The sequence below is a fragment of the Monomorium pharaonis genome, chromosome 7 (assembly GCF_013373865.1).
Source record: "Monomorium pharaonis isolate MP-MQ-018 chromosome 7, ASM1337386v2, whole genome shotgun sequence".
NCBI classification, from domain to species: domain Eukaryota; kingdom Metazoa; phylum Arthropoda; class Insecta; order Hymenoptera; family Formicidae; genus Monomorium; species Monomorium pharaonis.
Window position 1 is genome coordinate 21,644,212 of NC_050473.1, and position 19,965 is coordinate 21,664,176.

General features: G+C 33.9%; 2 protein-coding genes across 4 annotated transcripts in view; both read right to left on the bottom strand.

Annotated features, from left to right (window-relative positions):
- The window catches only part of LOC105836550 (protein SYS1 homolog), a 51,639-nt gene that overhangs the window by 18,156 nt on the left and 13,518 nt on the right, over nucleotides 1–19,965 (bottom strand). The window contains exons 1-2 of one of the 3 annotated variants that reach the window (XR_004963993.1): nucleotides 16,904–17,129; nucleotides 15,007–15,653 (exon numbers count right to left, since the gene is read on the bottom strand). The exons of 1 other annotated variant lie outside the window; for it this stretch is intronic. The gene's annotated coding sequence lies outside the window, so the exon portion shown is untranslated. Of the gene's footprint in view, nucleotides 1–15,006; nucleotides 15,654–16,903; nucleotides 17,130–19,965 lie in introns of those variants that run through there. One more of the 3 variants, XR_004963975.1, reaches the window with a different exon arrangement.
- On the bottom strand, nucleotides 13,926–15,007 carry LOC118646669. The gene is made up of 2 exons (XM_036290121.1): nucleotides 14,930–15,007; nucleotides 13,926–14,868 (listed from the first exon to the last, which is right to left on the bottom strand). The coding sequence occupies exons 1-2, from the start codon at nucleotides 15,005–15,007 to the stop codon at nucleotides 14,041–14,043; spliced, it is 906 nt and encodes a 301-aa protein (XP_036146014.1). The 3' UTR covers nucleotides 13,926–14,040.

The window sequence follows — 19,965 nt, forward strand, 5'->3', positions numbered from 1 at the left end:
TCGGTGATTAACACATTAATTCATCGTCTCGCAGTCGAATTCAAATGATTGCGTGCATATTGTAAACGAGCACGTCTATGAGCCACAGATAACTTGGGCACTCGGGCACGAGCCCCGTCTCAAGTTTTTTGAGTTAATAATGTTTACATTTTTAAGTTTTGTGTTGACAAGATCAAGGTTAAAAAGCACTACAATTCTGTAAAAATTTATTTCAATTTCATTCAGAAAGTACTACGATACAGTCGTAACAATGCCTTCTTTAAGTGAAATTCAAGTTGCCCAAGTTATTGCTCTTTTGGAAGTAGGATTGAGCCAAAGTTATATTGCAAGAAGAATGGGTGTTCATCGGTCCTCCATTTCTTGCGTTTGATCTCGTTACCAAGAGATTGGTAATTTTCATCGGAGAAGAGGACAAGGTCGAAGACGAATAACTTCAATTAGAGAAGATCGCCTCCTTTTCATTGAAGCAACACGAAATTCTTCAAGATCTGCGTGTCAAATTGCAATCGAAGCTCTCCCGCATAGATAAATTAGTGCGCAAACAATCAGAAGGCGCTTGCGCGAAACAAATCTGAGATCGCGGGCTCGTGCTCGAGTGCCAATGTTATCTGTGGCTTATAGACGTGCTCGTTTACAATATGCACGCAATCATTTAAATTGGACTGCAAGACGATGGATTAACGTATTATTCACCGATGAATCGCGGTTTTGTTTGTTCAATTCCGATAGAAAAATTCGTGTTTGGCGCCCTAATGGACATTGTTCTGAACAGAATTGCGTTGAGCCTGTTCGAGCGTTTGGTGGTGGTTCCATCATGGTATGGGGTGGAATATCGAGGCATAGACGCACGAATCTTGTCGTTCTACCACCTCCTGGAATGACAGCGGAACGCTATGTGGAAGAAATTTTGCGTCCTCACGTCATTCCGATGCGTCGTCAAATGGGGCGAAATTTCATTTTAATGCATGACAATGTTCGCCCAAACACTGCCAGAATTGTCCAAGACTTTCTTGAGAAAAACAACATCGAGATGCTATCACATTCAGTAATGAGCCCGGATTTAAATCCCATCGAACATGTGTTGGATATGATGGGAAGAAGGCTGCAAAATTTGGAGAAACAACTACTCTTCAGCAGCTAGAGATAACATTACAGCGCATGTGGCACAAAATTCCTCAGGATGCAATTAGATCCTGCATCAATATGCACGAGCGTCTTCAAGAAGTTATTCAAAGACAAGGAGGCAATACACATTATTGAATACAAATATGCATTTCTTCTGTGCAATACTTTCCTTTGTGCAATATCTTCTTCCGTATAATACACCGCGCGCGCGCACACACACACACACAACACAACACACACACACACACACACACACGCGCGATGCGCAAAGTCCAACCAGCAACCTCCTCGTGGTGCGCATCGGGTAACGCTAATGCTGGCGGTAGCAGACTAAAATGCATAGGTAACTTTGACACGTCATAACTCCGCCAAAAAAAATCGTACATGCTTCAATTTTTTTTCAATTTGTAGGGAAAAATTCATATTTTACGATAATTTTTATAAAATTTACGAGAAAAATTCATAACACCCCGTAGAGCGCGTCAAAGTATAAAAATTTTTGAAAACAAAACACGTTCTTACTTTTGAAGAGAAGCCGAAAAGGGAAAAAGAGGAGATCAAAAACTGACAAATGCTCTTTAAAATAGAGACTTCAAGCTTTAAAATGAAAAAAAAGAACTTTCCAATACGATAAGTTTTCGCGAAGTTACGATTATTTCAAGTTAAGTGAAATTTTGGTAAAAATTTGTGTTGCGTTAATTTTGTTGCTCTGTGTAATTATGTAGTCGCTGAATCTAAAACTTTAATTTAAAAAGTCAAATTAAATCATTTTTTGTATTAAAAAAAAAACCAAGTTTTTTGGAAAGTAAAAATCGCTATTTCTCTTTAAAGATTATTTCTATAAAGGGCTTAGCGGAATGAGCAAGTAAAATGTACCCTCGCAGATATCGGGTTCAAATTTATGCCATAAGTTCATATCAATGTGATATAAAATTTCCCTAAATAAGAACTTGATACTCCATCGTTTTAAAAGATACAGAGAAGGAAAAAATTAAAAAAGTCAATTTTGTCGAAAATAATTCAACCAATTTTGATTTAAATAAAAGTGTTATAAATATTAATAAAACAATTTTTCCAAAAAATTGAAAAATTTTTTGACAAAAATAGAGAAAAAAATTTTTTAGTTTTGAAAAATTTTTTAGGTTATATTTTTTATTCACACCAACCATGTTTACCAACATTAATATTCTTTAGAATATCCTCTATGACATATTTTTCCTCAGTTTTTTTAAGTGGTGCAATATACTAAAAAAAATTGCTTTGGTAACGCATTATGGTGCACTACTTTGGACTTTCGTGAAATTGGTACACCATATTTAAAAATCCAAAAGTTTTTTAGAGTTAGTATGCTTTCGAACAGTTCTAAAGTTCTTTGTAAAAATTTTCAAGATTTCTATTAAATATAAAAAAATTATGGTGCGCTAAGTTCACGCAACGCATGAAATCGTAAAAGAAAAAAAAATTATTTCTTAGAAGTTTGAGCTTGTTTTACAATAGTTCTCGAATAAAAGATATAATAGAAAAGGGAAATGAATTTTCTACGCTATTCATTCACAGAAGCTCAGACTTGTCATACGTATTAAATTTTCCCCGGATAATGTGGTCACGCAAGCCTGCACGCTCCGGATTATACATTTGTGGCCCAAATTGCTTTTACAAGGTGTTTTTTTTTAGGTTAGGAAAAAATAAGCCAATTCAGCAATTCTGACCTTGAATTTGGATTCAGCGGGTCAAAATACATAAGAATAGACTAGTCTGGTCCGCCGGACCAACATTAAAAAATAAATTTTTTTGAGGTTAGGAAATACGAGCTAACTTTGTAATTCTGACCTTGGATTCGGATTCAGTGGGTCAAAATACATACTAGTCTAATCCGCCGGACCAACCACTTTTTTGTGTGCCTTTTTTGTGTGTATTATTTAAGTCGACCTTAGCGTACCATTTACGAGACGTCCCTTACGGAAAAACACTGTAATTTTAAGAGTTTACACTCACAATTAAGTGTTAATACTCGATTTTGGAAGTTTACTTCCAAAGGACCCCGCACCACACTAAGGGGGAAAACATCTTTCTGCGGATTTGGCTAATTTTTGAATATGTTGTAGTTCTGATCATTCTGAACAAATGTCTCAAAGCACAATTCGATCCTATAAGCCGTTTCCGCTCTACAAGCCCTGGAAGTTCCAGATTTGACATGTAAAGGCATAGGCTTTTCGACTCGACATATGTGACCCCTCGGTCTAGTATGTGCGTGCGTGCGTGCGTGCGTGCATGTGTTACAGATAAATGCATGTGTAGAGATAAAGACCCCACGGTTCGTCATTTCCGTAGCATTTTTTTACTCCAACTCTCTCTGCTGTGTGTGTGTGTGTGTGTGTTAAGGGGGGGGGGGGTGTTAATATTACAACGTTACTATTCTTACTATTCATTAATGAGTATTAGATCGTTTGGATTTTGCTTATCTCTGCTGTAACACACGCAGGCACGCACGCACGCACGCACGCACGCACGCACGCACGCACGCACGCACACAAACACACACACTAGACCGAGGGGTCACATATATCAAGTCAAAAAGCCTATGCCTTTACATGTCAAATCTGGACCTTCCAGAGCTTGTAGAGCGGAAACGGCTCATAGGATCGAGTTGTACTTTGAGACATTTGTTCAGAATGACGAGAACTACAACATATCCAAAAATAAGCCAAATCCGCAGAGAAATTTTTTCCTCCTTAGTGTGGTGCGGGGTCCTTCAGATGTATAAGCTCAAATCTTAAATATTTACACTAAAGATTCAGTGTTTATACTCGAACATTGAGTGTTCATACTAAAGTTTGGGTTTAAATACTGAATATTTAAAAATATACTCTCAACACTTGGGTATTACACTCAATAAATGAGTCCTATATTTATACTTCCAACATAAAATGTGCACTGAAACGTTGGGTGTTACACTCAACTATCGGTTGGAAGTATATACTTAATATTGAGTGTGCACTCTCAAACATTGGATAAGGAAATATTAAATAAAAACAAAAGCAAAAAAAATAAGTTCAACTTAAAGAGTTAATCTGCATTGGTAAAAATGGGCATAAGACGAATATCCAAAATAAACATTCAACTAGAATGTTCAATTGGATTTAAATATTAATTTGAGTATTACTTTCTTGGATGTTTCGCATGTAATTGAGTGTTAATTTCAGTGTTATTCTTAAATTTAGGATTAACACTAAAATTAACACTCAATTAGATGGCGAACATCCAAGTTAAGAGTAACACTATAATTAAAAGTAAATTAAAGAGCGAATACTCAAGTTGAATATTTACACTAAATTGAGTGTTTACTCCTTGTCCCAAATTATACTCAACTTGAGTATTTTTTAAGTGTTATTTTTAGTGTTTTTTCCGTAAAGATTTGGACTATATTTCTTATTAGTTAGAAACTTTTAAAAAACACAAATTTAAACTATAAAGTATATTCTATCAAATAATATAATAATTTTTATAATACTGCTTTGTATTTTTTTAATAATCAACGTTTTCGTGGCACATGTCAAAAAGGACATCTGACGACAACGGAAATGGCCGTCTAATTTGGAATCCGTATGTGACCAAAGTAGAGAAGAGGCACCAAATTTGGACCAATTTCTTAAACTGGAACCCCCTTTTTTCTCGAAAATTAAACATCGCACCATACGAATATCGATAAAAATATATTCCGACTGGTTAATTAAAAAAATAAAAACTCATATTTCATACATTTATGCCCTTTTCTACATAAAATCTACTAAAAACAAATTCATCAAAAGCGAGAGTTTTATTTGCACAATTATCTCTTGCAAATTGTACAGTGATCGTACAGTGCAAATTAAACAATAGTGAGTGTATTGTAAATAACATTAGCATTATTTTACATGTTTGCAGTTTCCTAAAAATGTTTTTTTATTTGTTTCTTTTATGTTTATTTTGTAGTGCAGTTGTAAACATAAAGTTGTCGTGCATACGTAAATTGGAACACTCCGTGAGATCAGAGGTCTAGTAATGATAACTGTTACTATGCCGTAGTACAGCTAGTGATCGTAACTTTAATATATAACCTATATGTATAATAACCTAAATGTTTCGAGGTGAGATTTCACCTAAATGTTTCGAGGTGAGATTACACGAGAGACAATAGACCAAGTTAAAAAAACATTTCTGTTAAAAAATATGCTTCTTAGACAAATCTAACGGAATAACATAGAGTTTATAGAACTACGTAATTTAGGTAAGATGTATAAATCAATAAAATGTAACAGTAAGGCCGGGTCTACAATCCCAGAGAAAAATGGCAAGTCGAACTTTGATCAGACGTCGATGGCATCTACAGCTTTCCCAGGTAGAAATAGTAAATCAGACCGACGTCAATTAGACGTCGATAGCATTTATGCGGCTCCATAAAATAGAGATAAAGGGTGTACAAATATATGTGTTGCAACTATATAGAGTGCCCCATTTTAATCTATCAGCCTTTGTAACTTTGCAAGGAGCGATCGTATAGAAAAATGTTTCACAAAGAAATCCTAACATTTGCTCACTTTCGAATGAGTGCATTCGAAAGAGGAGGTGAAAAAACAAAAACCGTGTTTTGCCTTTTGGGTGAATGGGCTCTAGTTTTTGAGAAAATTTCATTTAAATATGTGCATTTTCGACCGGTACGATAAGTACAATGGAAAGCGTCTTTTTGACATAAAGTGGTGGCCGTGGGTGCTAAGTGCGCGCCTACTGTTTTGCTATTTGTGCTGGGTTCAAGACTAGTTATAATAATTTTTTTTTAGACTACATGCTAATTATATTTATTTTCTTTTACAATAAAATTATTATTTACAATAAAATTTTGCGGTTTTAATAATGTGTAATAAAAAGTAGAGGATTTCGTTTAAAAAAATTAAGTTGACCTTCAAATGACCTTCAAATTTGCTTCTAACAAGGGGACCTTACGGGTCATGGAACACCGATTTTTTTTATACTTATAGGATTTGAAGATCAGTACCCGGACTTCAATTTCCTAAAGCAGTACGACGCGCTTCTCAAAAATACTCGAGAAAATCGATTTTGAAGATTTCCGATATCTGTAAGTACAGAAAATTTTAACCTATTGTCAGAGCCGCTCGTAGCCGAGCGCACAGAGCTCTAGTTTCGTAAGCGCGGAGTCGCTGGTTCGATTCTCGCTCTGGCCTCAATTTTTTTTCATAAGTTAATAAAGTTTTTTTTTTAATCCTATATCTTAACATTTATCAAATTGAAATTCGAAAAACGATCGAACTTCACTCGGTGAGTTCGTTTAATCCGTAAATTATGCCTAGGGTCTCATCCGGATGGACTTTTAACTATGTAGATGTTCAAAGCGCGAATTATCTGGCCGCAATAAGGAAGTAAAGACACGTCGGTTTTTTTTATGAGAAAAGAAAATTCCGAGAAGAAAAAAAAGATTGTCTTTAAGTTAAAAGCTATGCAGAGGAGGTACTCGCAGATGAAATAGAATTAGCGAATGCGTCAGAATTTACAATTGACGATTATAAAAATTAGCTAATATATGCGACTCCCCTGACCAGTCGGCGGCCCTCTTTATAATATAAGGACCACAGGAACTCCTTGTTTGGCTGCAAGGGATGTAGACGCGTGGCGGGTGCTATGCGCCGTAAAAGAGCCGTTTACCCCACAGACCACGAGAACTCTCCGAATCCAAAAACCTATAGTTTGGCTTCTCACCGGTCTAAAAGGTCGTTTTAAAGCAATAAACAAGGAATCATAACTTTTCGGCCGCAAGCTCGCAGTACGCTCCAGATAATCTGAAATGAGCGCTACTAAACATAAGTTATCATGACCCGAAAAAAGGGAAAAAAAGTAAGGGTTGAGGGCGACCCGGTACTAAAGTTTTTAAACAATCCATTACACAAATAAAAATTTTTATCTAAGGTCAGAGATATCTGAGAGACCATGATCGCGGCCAACGAATGACAACGCTGGCCAGAGCATAACGTAAGCAGCAACACGAGCTTTTCCGTAATAAAATCCAGAGGAAAAATCTGGTGAGGGAACCAAGAACCTAGCTTAGCGATTACTGGTGCTGGGTCCCATATAAAATCATATTTAGAATGCAGGGATTTTAAAAAACATCCGCTTGCAGAAGCGTCGTACTAACGAGTGATCGCTAATCTCATTTGCGAAAACTAAAGATACCGCGGACCTCGAAGTATTAAGAGTGGAATATGTACTACTTAAATTCATTGCCAAAAAGGGGCGAGGACGTCTTCTACTCCTGGGGAGAATGGATCGGTCGAGCGACTATGGCAAAAAATCCACCATAATCGTAGAAGACGAGAGTATTGCTGAATAGTTGAAGGGACGAGTAAGGCAAGCATCGCATTCAGTGTCGATTTTGGAACTCGTCGCGCTTCAAAAACTTGCCGGATAAATTCCCAGCCGCCAGGGAAAAGGAGTTTTCCGCTGGATGTTGGGACCTAAGAGGGGCAAAGAGAAGATTAAAAAACGGAGAGAATATTAGAGATTTTTCAATTAACATACGCTGGAAAAGAGGAAACCAGGGCTGCGAAGGGCACTATGGCACAATAACAACACCTACAGCATTGTCATAAAAAATTTTGCGTAATACTTTGGAAAGTAAGATGAAAGAAAGGCGTAAAAAAAACCTTTCCAAGAAAAAGTGAAAGCGTCGACTGCAAAAAATCCGAGATCCTTGAGCCAGAAAACATAAGTGTCGCATTTGGCATTTATCATGGATGCAAAAAGGCCAATTTCGAAAAGGCCAAAACGTTGAAAAACTTTATGAAAGGCTAATTCTGACAACGGCCATTCGGTATTTATATCCAAACGCTGAGATTCGCTATCCGCGACAACTTTCTCTGACGAGGATAGGATGCAAAAAGAAAAATATTTCTCTTCTCGTACCACTGCCAGATATCCTTTGCAAGAAAAGAAATTTCCTCATCTTTCGACAAAAGAAGAGGAAATTTAACAGAACCAAAACGATTGATATGCGATAAAACAGTCGTGTTATCGAGCCTCAGAAAAACATCACAGTATCTGCATGCGGACGCAAAGGACTTGAGAGCGTAAAAAAAACTGTCTTTAATTCGAAAACGTTAATATAAAAATGACGATCTTCTTCAGATCACCATCCATGGGTACGATTAATAGAGCATGAAGCATCCCAGTCGGTGAAAGACGCATCTGAAAAAATTTCCAAGGCATAATTGCCTGAACAAATAAAATTCTTTTGGTGAGGATAAAAATGAAATCCACCAAAGAAAATCCTCTTCGAATGAGAAGGGTAGTTCCAATTCTACCGAGGAGTTGTTGGAGGATTTTTCTAAAGCAAAAAATTATTCTCTCTCAAAGGCCTTAGTATAAAGAAGGCCGTATTCAACTGCTAGACAAACAGACACAAGAGAGCCAATCATGCTCGCGAAGTCTCGAAACGAAAAAAGAGACTTTTTCGATAAGCTAGACACGAGAGAGTAAAGATTACGACGACGTCTGGTTGCTCTGGAATGGCAACCGACTGCTGAGTAGAGTTAAAGATGAAGCCCAGATACTTTCGCTCATGCAAAGGTTCAAGCTCCGATTTACGGAAATTGATAGTAAAGCCCAGAGAGAAAATTAATGATGTGAGCCTGGACATTAAGACGACAGGCTGCATTGCAAGGGGCAAATAAAAGAACATCATTCACGTAGAGGCCTGACTCGTGACCTTGGGCTCGTGACCCGGAGAAATGCCACAAAGAGACGAAGTAGCTTAGAAAAGATATAAGGAGCCGTAGCGAGTCCAAAGGGTAAAACTAAAAATTGAAAAGTTTTTCCCCTTCCATTGAAAACGTAAAAATTGTCTGTGCTCCGGATGGATCGAGACCAGAAAATAAGGGTCTTCAAGGTCGAGGGAGGCCATCTGCAAACTCGGCAGCATGAGACGAACAACCATACGCCAAACTTCCAACTTAAAATGTGGCGGGAAAATATAAAAATTTAAAACTTTCAAATTTAAAAATAAAGCGCATCCCTTCTGAAGCTTTTTCAATCAATAAAAAAAAAGACAGGAATTGATCCTCCGATAGCTCCACCTAAGCAATGGCACCTTTATTGGTTCATCTCTGGATGAGACGCTGGATTTCCGCGTCGCAACGGGCTTTGATTGAAAAGGTAAAGCTTGGTTGATGGTGGAAAAAATAAGGGAATGTTATAGCCCCGTACGGCGTTATAAACTTCAGGAACCGAAGTAATACGTTCCTAGGCATGAACAAAATTCGGTAGATTACAGACCAGTCTCACTCTTTTAACGACGATGGCAGGAGCGAAAAGCTGATCTCCGAGACCTGTCCCTCGACTGCCGAGCTTCACTCCGTCGAGGTGGAGGATTGTTCTGGCGAGTGGGGCCCTTCAAGTTTCCCGGAGTCGAAATAGACTTAGATTGTGACTGTACTCGAGAGGGTTGGTGAGAGGCTGCTTTGCTGAGAAGGGGTTTGGGCTTGGGGCTCTCTGGCAACCTTCTCGTAGGCCTTGGCCTTCTTGATTTCCTCTGAAAAAGAGCAGCTGAAGAGCCACTCGTCAATCGGGGCCGAGTCTGCCGTATTTTTGCCCAGAAAGTTCAAAGCTGGTTTGATAAAAGCTCGTCTCTGCAATGAGAGACAATACTGAAGATCAGCAAGTAAGTGGATTCCTTCAGCTACATGTTGAAGGGCCTTCCTTTCTTCTTCCGGTAATAGATGGTCCATCTTCTCTGACATCAACGACAAAATTCTTGAGCCGAGCGCATTTAAGGCCGCCGCAAACTGAAATTGATGCGAAGCCTGGGCTTCGTCTCGCTTCAGAGCGGATGCTGAAATCTTCAAGGTAAGCAGTAAAACCTTATTAATTTTAGGAGGGCCCGAATCAAAAGATCGCCCTTAACTTCGTGCTCGGAAAGTAAATGAGTCCTCAGAGAGTCCGGAAGACCAATGTGAACGGTGTCACGAACAAAAAGCGGAAGAAGGTGTAATAAATAAACGCTATCAAGGACTCGATCGGAATCGTTCTCTCTATGCCAATTTGTGGATGGACCAACAAAAAGAGACGACGAGGGAACGCACCTGATACGACGCCCCGGTTCTTAGGAACCGTCCGAGACCTCATGTAAGCGCTTACCTTTCGTTTGCAGCACAGAGGCAATCGTTTGCGACAACGCAGCCTCTTCCGGCTGGGGCTGCAACGGGACAGAAAGGGAGCTTGAGACAGCTCAGCTGCGATCTCTACAGGCTCTGGATCTATTTGCGACACCATGATGTCCGCTGACTTTGAGGAGGGGGGAGGAGTATCCGCCGGAGCATCAGACGGAGACACCGCGGGAACATGCGAATTCGCCTCAATCGCAGCGATCCGATTTCCTTGATCTGCTAGGAACTCCAGGATCCAGAGAAACTGAGAGAGAGGCTTCTCTCTCCGCGGGAATGCAATCCGATATTCTCCGGATTACGCGATCTTCTTCCATCGCCTGAAGAATCCCGAGGAAAACCACGCTTGTGACTTCTAGGAGATCTAGAACGGTATCTCCGCGAGGACTTACCCATAATGGGTCTCAGAAAAAGAATAACTTTAGCAAATAGAAACGAAAAGACCGACGTCGTGTCAATGTGTGTTGATCGACAAACAGAAAAACAATAAAGAAGAATTATGGATGTACGCGTATCTATGGACGCGCGCGTATCTAAGGAGCGCACGGATCGGAGTAGAACGCGTTTTTATTTTTGTTTTTTTAAATTCTGTTGATGCGACGTGCAGGGATGCACTACTACATAGTTAAAAGTCCATCCAGACGAGACCCTAGGCATAACTATTATTATAACTATAATTATAAAATAATTAAATTACATATTTACAATAAATATTTAATAAATTAATTTTACTTCATTATTATTTATTATTAATATTATTAAATAAAATTCACATTTAATAAAACAATATAATATATTAAAAAATAATAAAATATTTAAAAATTTGAACCTGTTTTATCAGTAAATTCAAGTATGCTATTGAACATTTTCGAACATTTTTTTCGAATATTTTTTTTAACATTTCTGATTAATATAATTAATCTCCAAAATGTTCATTTTAAACAATATTCATTTACTATTAAAATTTATTTTAACTTTTAAAAAATATTAAATAATTATTTTAATGCTTAAATAAACGTTTCTTTAATGAAAAAATTAAACTTATCTCTTTATTTTTAACATTCAAGAAAATATTTTTTTAAATATTTTTTGGATATTTTTTAAAATGTTTTTTTAATATTATTTTCCTATTCAGGCAGTATCGAATTGTCCACGTACGCAAATTCAATTCAATTTCTATCGTTAATTTGCTGCCAAATTCTATGAACAAACTCTGCTAACAAATCGTATTGCTGAAGTAACGAATTAAATAATTTACAAGCAACTTTTAAGGAAATCCGTTGTTATTTCCGTTAATGTAATGCACGCTAATATTTTGCTTACAAAATGTTTACTGTGTTGTTTGTTTTTTTTATTCAAATATAATTTTATATAATCTTAAGATAATAATAAATGTAAGAATTATATAAATTATATAATTATTATATATATATACTAATTTAATTGTATAACGTACTATAATTAAAATAATAGTTATTTGATTTTTCTTATATATTATTAGATATAATAGCTAGGATATTATAATACTTTTTCTAATGTCTTATTTGTAAATACATTTTTTTATTTATATTAATTGCTAAATCAAAAACAGATTTTAATATTCCTTGTAATGTAATCTATTGACATTGTATTTGAATTTAATTGTAACGAATCGTTGACGCACAATGTACAGATAAAGAAGTTATGTAAAATAAAAAATTATTCTCCTACATCTGTCGTTTTAAAAGTAATTAATATAACATTCCAATCAAAATACTAAGGCGGTTGTAATACCGAATGCGGCCATTGTATCCAGTAGATGTCTATTAGATGTTTTATAGACGTCAATATTAACATCTAATTAGCGTCGAAATTCAAAGATTTGAACGTCTACATAGACGTCAAATTAGATCTTATTTAGATGTGTCTAAAAGACATCAATTCAATGTCTAGCCGACCTGCCATTTCCCCCCTGGGATAGGTGTAGTAAGCATTAAGCTATAAGAAACTGACCAATCATAATTGAATATGAGAAGAATAATCGAATATAATTGGTTCATTTCTTACAGCTTAAGAACTTACTGCACCTATTGTAGATCCTAATACTTCGATCGTATACAGGTTCCAAATTAGGCGCCCATTTCATCAAATGCTCTTTTTGACATGTATCACAATAATTATTTAAAAAACACAAAACAGTATTATAAAAATACTATATTATTTGATAGAAGATACTTTCTAATTTAAATTAATATTTCAAAAGAATTTTTCTGATCATTATTTAAAAAATATAGTCCAAAAACGAAGTGGTGTTCCAAATTCAATATCTTTCTTCTATTAATGTTATATTTTGTTGATCTATATCTTACCTAACTTATGTAGTTCTATAGACTGTATGTTATTCCATTAAGTTCGTCTAAGAAGCATATTTTTTAACAGGCACGCTTTTTTCGATTCGTTTATTATCTCTCGATGTAAATCGTGAAATCTCTTTTTGTGTGTGTGTGTGTGTGTGTGTGTGTGTGTGTGTGTGTGTGTGTGTGTGTGTGTGTGTGTGTGTGTGATTTACCGTGCCGTCAACCGAACTTTCGTTATAGGTTATTTGACACCTCTTTACTCCTTCCTGTATTTGGTAGCTTTATTCTTATATGATTTTCCCTATTCTCTTACAAGGGAACGGACAGAACTGTCCCTCACCGATTTTAATGAGCTTTGGATATGTTGTAGAACATAAAAAAATATTAGACTCATATTTTTTTTTATCTGCGTATCTCGACGTTTAAGGGTTGAAACCACCCCTCGAAAATAACGCATTTTTTCGTTTTTTGCGAATATCTTTGAAAATATAAGGTTTATGAAAAAATGTTCTATATAAAAGTTTTATGGCATTTTATACTCTTTACAATAGTATATTTATATTTTTTAAAAATTTTAAACTTTTTAATTTATCCCACCCCCACCCCCTTTTTTCAACATATAAAAAATTTTGTAAGGACAAAAATTAAAGAGCATTAAAAGCCGAATCCACCCATGTATAATAACATATGGGTTCCATCATTCTCAATTATTAGCAAAACGAGATAGTAATCTCGCGCTATAGGTGCCGCGCTAGAAGTAGTGTTGCGTTATTTCTTTAGTCGCGTCACACTCAATAACTGCCACTTCTGCGTATATTTTTATATTAAAACATAAAAATGGATTAATTTTAATTATATAATACGCAACGTATTACTCGATATAAAGCATAAATGTATATATATAACAAAATTAGCATATATATACGTATGTGCCTACGTACATTTTCATTGTTACAAATGCGAAAATAAATTAATATGAAGCAAAATATTTTTTAACATTTATAACTGCAAATACAATATAACAAAATATATAATATCAAGAGGAAAATATAAAATATAAACTGCTATTATATAAATATAATAACTATTTGCATAATTATATTATTTACACTATATGCACGTAGCACGCTCTGATAATAAAGATAATATAATATATAATTTAATAAGTTTGAAATATTAATTAAAAAATATTATTAAATAAAAATGAAAGTATAAATAAAGGAAAAGTGAAAAGAGGTTGAAATAATTGTTACAAATATAATTTTACCAATATAAAATTTTTATTAAACAGAAATAAAAGAATACCAATATTTATTGCATGGGTAAGGAAAACTGCTAAAATCTTACCAAACATGTTTATAAATGTCTTATATTTATGGCACATATTCATTACAAAGATGATGTTCGTGGAAAAAATGTGTTATACAAAGCGATTTTCTACACCAAGAACAAGTTATAATGGCTATTTCGTCACAAAGATCGCATTTTACTTTAGAATTCTTTTTAAAACAAAAGTCTACTGGTGTTTCAAATTCTATCGGTATAACTTGCAGGTATTCATCGTATGCATTCTCTACGTACCCACTTTTAGTCCACGCATATTTAAATATATTTTGAAACCTGGGTGACGAGAATTTATGGTGTGTTAATGATTGTAATTTCAAGATATTATTTCTATTATGAAGATCTAAAGCCAGATTTAACAACATAATAGTATCAGAAAAGTATTTAATGAAATTCTTCCACAATCGAAATCCGTATACGTCTAATGGCTGTATTTTTCCCGTTGTACCGGCTGGAATAGTTAGGAAAACAATATCTGTTGCAGAATCTGGTTTAGTTTCTGAAACTATGTTAGGACAATGTCCACTCCACGAATCTAACAACAATACTGATTGTGGCCCGACATTCGGAAAAAATACTTCCTTTAGCCAAGTTTTTACATGATTTGATGTTAATTTGCCTGACTTTGAAGCCGTAACAAAGATATTAGGCGCGTTGAATAATGTTTCTTGTACTCTCGGACCAAATGTTCCTGTAATTTCTTTTAATACTATGAAAAGAGGTGATAATAATCTACCATCAGCCGAAATAGTCGGTTGAATTGTATAGCTATGCGTGGTTGCTGATATAGACTGTACTGTAGATTCTACGTTTTTAATACCTTTTTGAGCTAAAGTACGACCAGAATGAAATTCGAACTAAACTCTGATCTGAATTATAAATATTTTCCACGCCAAATCGATTAATATAATATTTTACGTTTGCAATAAATGTCTCGCATTTATTTTCTAAATCAGGTTTTGATAATAGAGACTTTTTTGTAACAAATTTTGTCATTTTTCTAGATACAATATTATGTGCTTTTTTAAATCTTTGTACCCATTTCTCTGAAGCTTTAAATCCTGCCACATTTTCTTCATTTTGTGCTTGAGAAGCCCATCGAGCGATGTCAATGTCATGAATGATGATTTTTCTTTCAAGTGCTTCATTAAAATGGTCTAATGTGTATTGAGAAATTTTTTTTAATTTTTCTGGCCTACTACCACCTTGGATGAAATAGTTTTCCCATCGTCGTAATTGTCGTATCGATGTAACTTGTCTAAATTTTTGCTTAACTCCTTCAAGCGATCTTGGTTTTGTCTTACCACTTTTCCAGTATTCCACAGCTTGCCTCTTATAGTCATTTGATATTGTTTTTTCAACTGAATCACAAATAACTTCTTCTGGAAAATAGATTTTTTCTTCATCCGCTTCTAATAAATCAACTTTTTCCGCTTCTGGCACCTCATACTCATCATAAAAATCTAAAGTTTCTTCCTCTTCTAATTGAAATTATTCTTCATTTTTTATTTCTAATAGCATATGTTCAATTTTTTCATTCACTCGTCTTTCCTGCGATGTTATCGGAGTGTTCGGATAATCCAAACCATTGAAAGTTATAGCGAGTAAAAATATCACATTATATGGATTAAATTGCAGCATTCTGAAATATTAAAATTAAATATATATCTCAATCTTTTATTATATGTAAAAAATAATACACTTCATAATCAATAAATAGAATTGTCTTCCCTGGTAGAAATATTTTTACAATTTTTTATGCATTTCTATAAAAAATTAAAATTTTTTACAACAAATCAAAACTTTCTACAAATTAATGAAAATTGTAAAAATTCATGACAATTTGTAATTAATATAGTATTTTTGAGTTTCTACAATTTTTTACGAGCACTTTCATGAGCGACGTAATTAATTGTAGAAGTTGTACATTGTTGTAAAAATCACAACTATTCACAACTATCTACAACATTTTACGAATATTTTTATGACCGCATGTAATATATATACTTATAATATTTTTATCATTATTTTTATATTTTTACAACATATCTAATATTAGAATTGAATACGTTAATACCACTAATAAAAATATTTTTTAAATTTTTTACGCAAAAAATGCAAACACCACAATTTTTATGATATAATTACAACTTTGTACGATACATTATTTGTATGTCAAACAACGCGATTTGGACCATGCTTGTAATATTTTATAGATTTGCATAAAAAATTGTAATTTTCTATAATATTACAACGCATCTACGAAAAATTATACTTTTCATAGATGTTTGTAATTTTTCATAAATGTTTGTAAATTTTCATAGATGTTTGCAGTTTTCCATAAATTTTTCTACGTAAATCTATGAAAAATTATAAACATGGCCCAAATCGCGTTGTTTGACATAAAAATGAAGTAGATGTATTGTACAAAGTTATAGTTAAATCATAAAAAATTGTAGTCTTCGCATTTTTTGCGTAAAAAATTGTAAAAATATTTCTACTAGAGTTTCTATGATAGTTATGTCGTTTCAAACTCTCTTGATAAAAAAAAAATAATAAGTCAAAATGAATTAAGTCACTAAAACTGAATAATAATTATAGGGAGACTACAGTCAAGACATTAAAATAAATATTTGACATTTAAAGTAAATAAAAAATAATTTTGTAAACGAAATAGTTGTGCTAATACAGATGATTACAAAAAATATGTAGAATTAATCACAACATCAATTACAACATTTATTGTTATGAAAATTGCTCTAAAAAATAATTTTTTTAGAAATATGAAATCGGAGAATAATATGAAAGATGACAAAAAATGAATGACAATGACAGAATTAAACGGCACACATTAAGAGAGTAAAGAGTAATAAATTAAAAGCAGATACTTACATGTTCACGAAAGAACAATACTTGTGACAATACACTATCCAATATACTTGTTCACATTACCAACTACGAACTGAAACGGCAGCTTCTCCTTTATATATTTATACGAATGTATATATGCAATACATTTTGCACACGACACCGGCGTATAAATTTAGCAACAATGATAGACGGATTGGTTGTTCTTGCGCAGGCGTGAGGCTTCAATAAAGTATCTATTAGTAATAGGAAGGAGATGTTTGGTCCCCATACAATTTTACAAAAAATCTTACCAGTATTTATCAAATAAAATACAATATTTATAAATTATTCTATTTAATACGAGAAAATATACATGCGTGTTTAATATGTGAAATGTGTTCACGTCTTTATAAATTTGCAAAAAATTGTATGGGGATCAAATATCTCCTTCCTATTACTAATAGATGCTTTATTGAAGCCTCACGCCTGCGCGAGAACAACCGATCTGTCTATCACTGTTGCTATATTTATACGTTAGTGTCGTGTGCAAGATGTATGATCAAAGATCTCCTTCCTATTACTAATAGATATTTTACTGAAGCCTCACGTGATGCGCTTGCGCGAAAACAACCGGTCCCTTTATCAACAGTGTTAAAGTTATTTGTCCGTGTCGTATGCAAAATGTATATATACATCCGTATAAATGTATTTTTAAACTTCAAATTAAATTAAATTATATACTTATATTATCTTTATTATCAGAGCGTGCTACGTGCATATAGTGTAAATAATATAATTATGCAAATAGTTATTATATTTATATAATAGCAGTTTATATTTTATATTTTCCTCTTGATATTATATATTTTGTTATATTGTATTTGCAGTTATAAATGTTAAAAAATATTTTGCTTCATATTAATTTATTTTCGCATTTGTAACAATGAAAATGTACGTAGGCACATACGTATATATATGCTAATTTTGTTATATATATACATTTATGCTTTATATCGAGTAATACGTTGCGTATTATATAATTAAAATTAATCCATTTTTATGTTTTAATATAAAAATATACGCAGAAGTGGCAGTTATTGAGTGTGACGCGACTAAAGAAATAACGCAACACTACTTCTAGCGCGGCACCTATAGCGCGAGATTACTATCTCGTTTTGCTAATAATTGAGAATGATGGAACCCATATGTTATTATACATGGGTGGATTCGGCTTTTAATGCTCTTTAATTTTTGTCCTTACAAAATTTTTTATATGTTGAAAAAAGGGGGTGGGGGTGGGATAAATTAAAAAGTTTAAAATTTTTAAAAAATATAAATATACTATTGTAAAGAGTATAAAATGCCATAAAACTTTTATATAGAACATTTTTTCATAAACCTTATATTTTCAAAGATATTCGCAAAAAACGAAAAAATGCGTTATTTTCGAGGGGTGGTTTCAACCCTTAAACGTCGAGATACGCAGATAAAAAAAAATATGAGTCTAATATTTTTTTATGTTCTACAACATATCCAAAGCTCATTAAAATCGGTGAGGGACAGTTCTGTCCGTTCCCTTGTTAGTGAACTTCCATATCTCCTGCAACGTTTTGATCTCGGTTCCCCTGATTCATTCATCCAAGTCATACGGTTCCAGGATTTTCAATATCTTTAAGTTTCGCATTAACACCTCTCTCGAATCGATATAGTTGGTACATCTAAACTCTATATTCGCATGTGTCGTCCTCTATATATCCCTTCCTCGCTAGTGATTCTCTCAGATTGTAGTAATTTGCTCTCAATCTTCTTATCATTGTAGCCATTCCTCTATGGATATTTATTTTGTTGAACCATGGTTTGCTTTCTTCCTTATTATAGTACTTGTCAAAATATTTCCTTCCTTTATATTTTCCTTCTGCTTCCATTCTCCATCTTGTTCTATCCTTCATTTCTGCCTTAATAATTGGTTTCCAGTCCTGGTTGGGTATTTTTATTCTTACGTCCTTTTCTTCATTTGTTGCCTCTTTTGCTAGTTCATCCGCCACTTCATTCCCTTTGATTCCTTAGTGACTTGGAATCCATCCAATAACCAGCCTTTTTTCCTTTATTCCTTCTTCTTTACACATTTTCTTCCAGTGAAGTATCTTTTCCCTTATTCTATATATGTGTTTATTTTTATCTACTCTCAAACTGTTGTTTTCTAGTGCTTCACATACGCTTTTTGAGTCAGTAAGTATTAGTGTGTCTCTGACTATCCTATTACCTATTAATCCTAATGCCATTTTTATACCTATTGCTTCCGCTGTATTGAACACCTATTATCTATACTGACTTTGTATGCCTCGTCTCTTTCAACTATTATTCTTATTCCTACACTTATGTTATTTTTCTGTTTCAATCCATCTGTATAAATAATCTCATAACCTTTCTCTAATTCGTATTTACACTCATATTTTTCTACTAACTCCTTATCTGTTATTACATTGTCTTTTCTCTGTTTTCCTATTTCTATTTCTATATTAATTTTATTCGTTAAAGCCTCATATTTTGTACAACATATTTCATATTTCCCTATCCATTCTATCTCTCTTCAATACTTATTAAAGTCTCTCCATGAACTTATCATGACATTCTGTCTATCTCTTGGTCTTGTAAATCTTTCTCTACTTTCTATAATTTCTAGTCGATTCATTATTCCTATTAGTTCCTTATTGCTATATGTACATACTTTTAACCAAAAGTTTCTTGCTAGCATTCTTGCCCTATCCTCCATTCGTAGGACTCTTGCTTCTGTTATCATGATATTTGTTAGAGTCGAATTTCGGTATCCTAATGCAGTTCTCAATCCTTTATATTGCATTTTTTCCATTTTTTCTTTTGATCTCCAATCCTTAGGGTAGTATACTATAATACCGTATTCCATCAGTGACCTAATATAACCTTTATATATCATTAAAGCTGTATTAATCTCCATTCCCCAGCTTATTCCATTCATATATTTTAATATACTTATTCCTTTTGCTACTTTTGCTTCTATTTTTTCTAAGTGTTGCTTAAATTCTAATCTGCTGTTTGTTATTCCTAAGAAAGTGACACAGTCTACT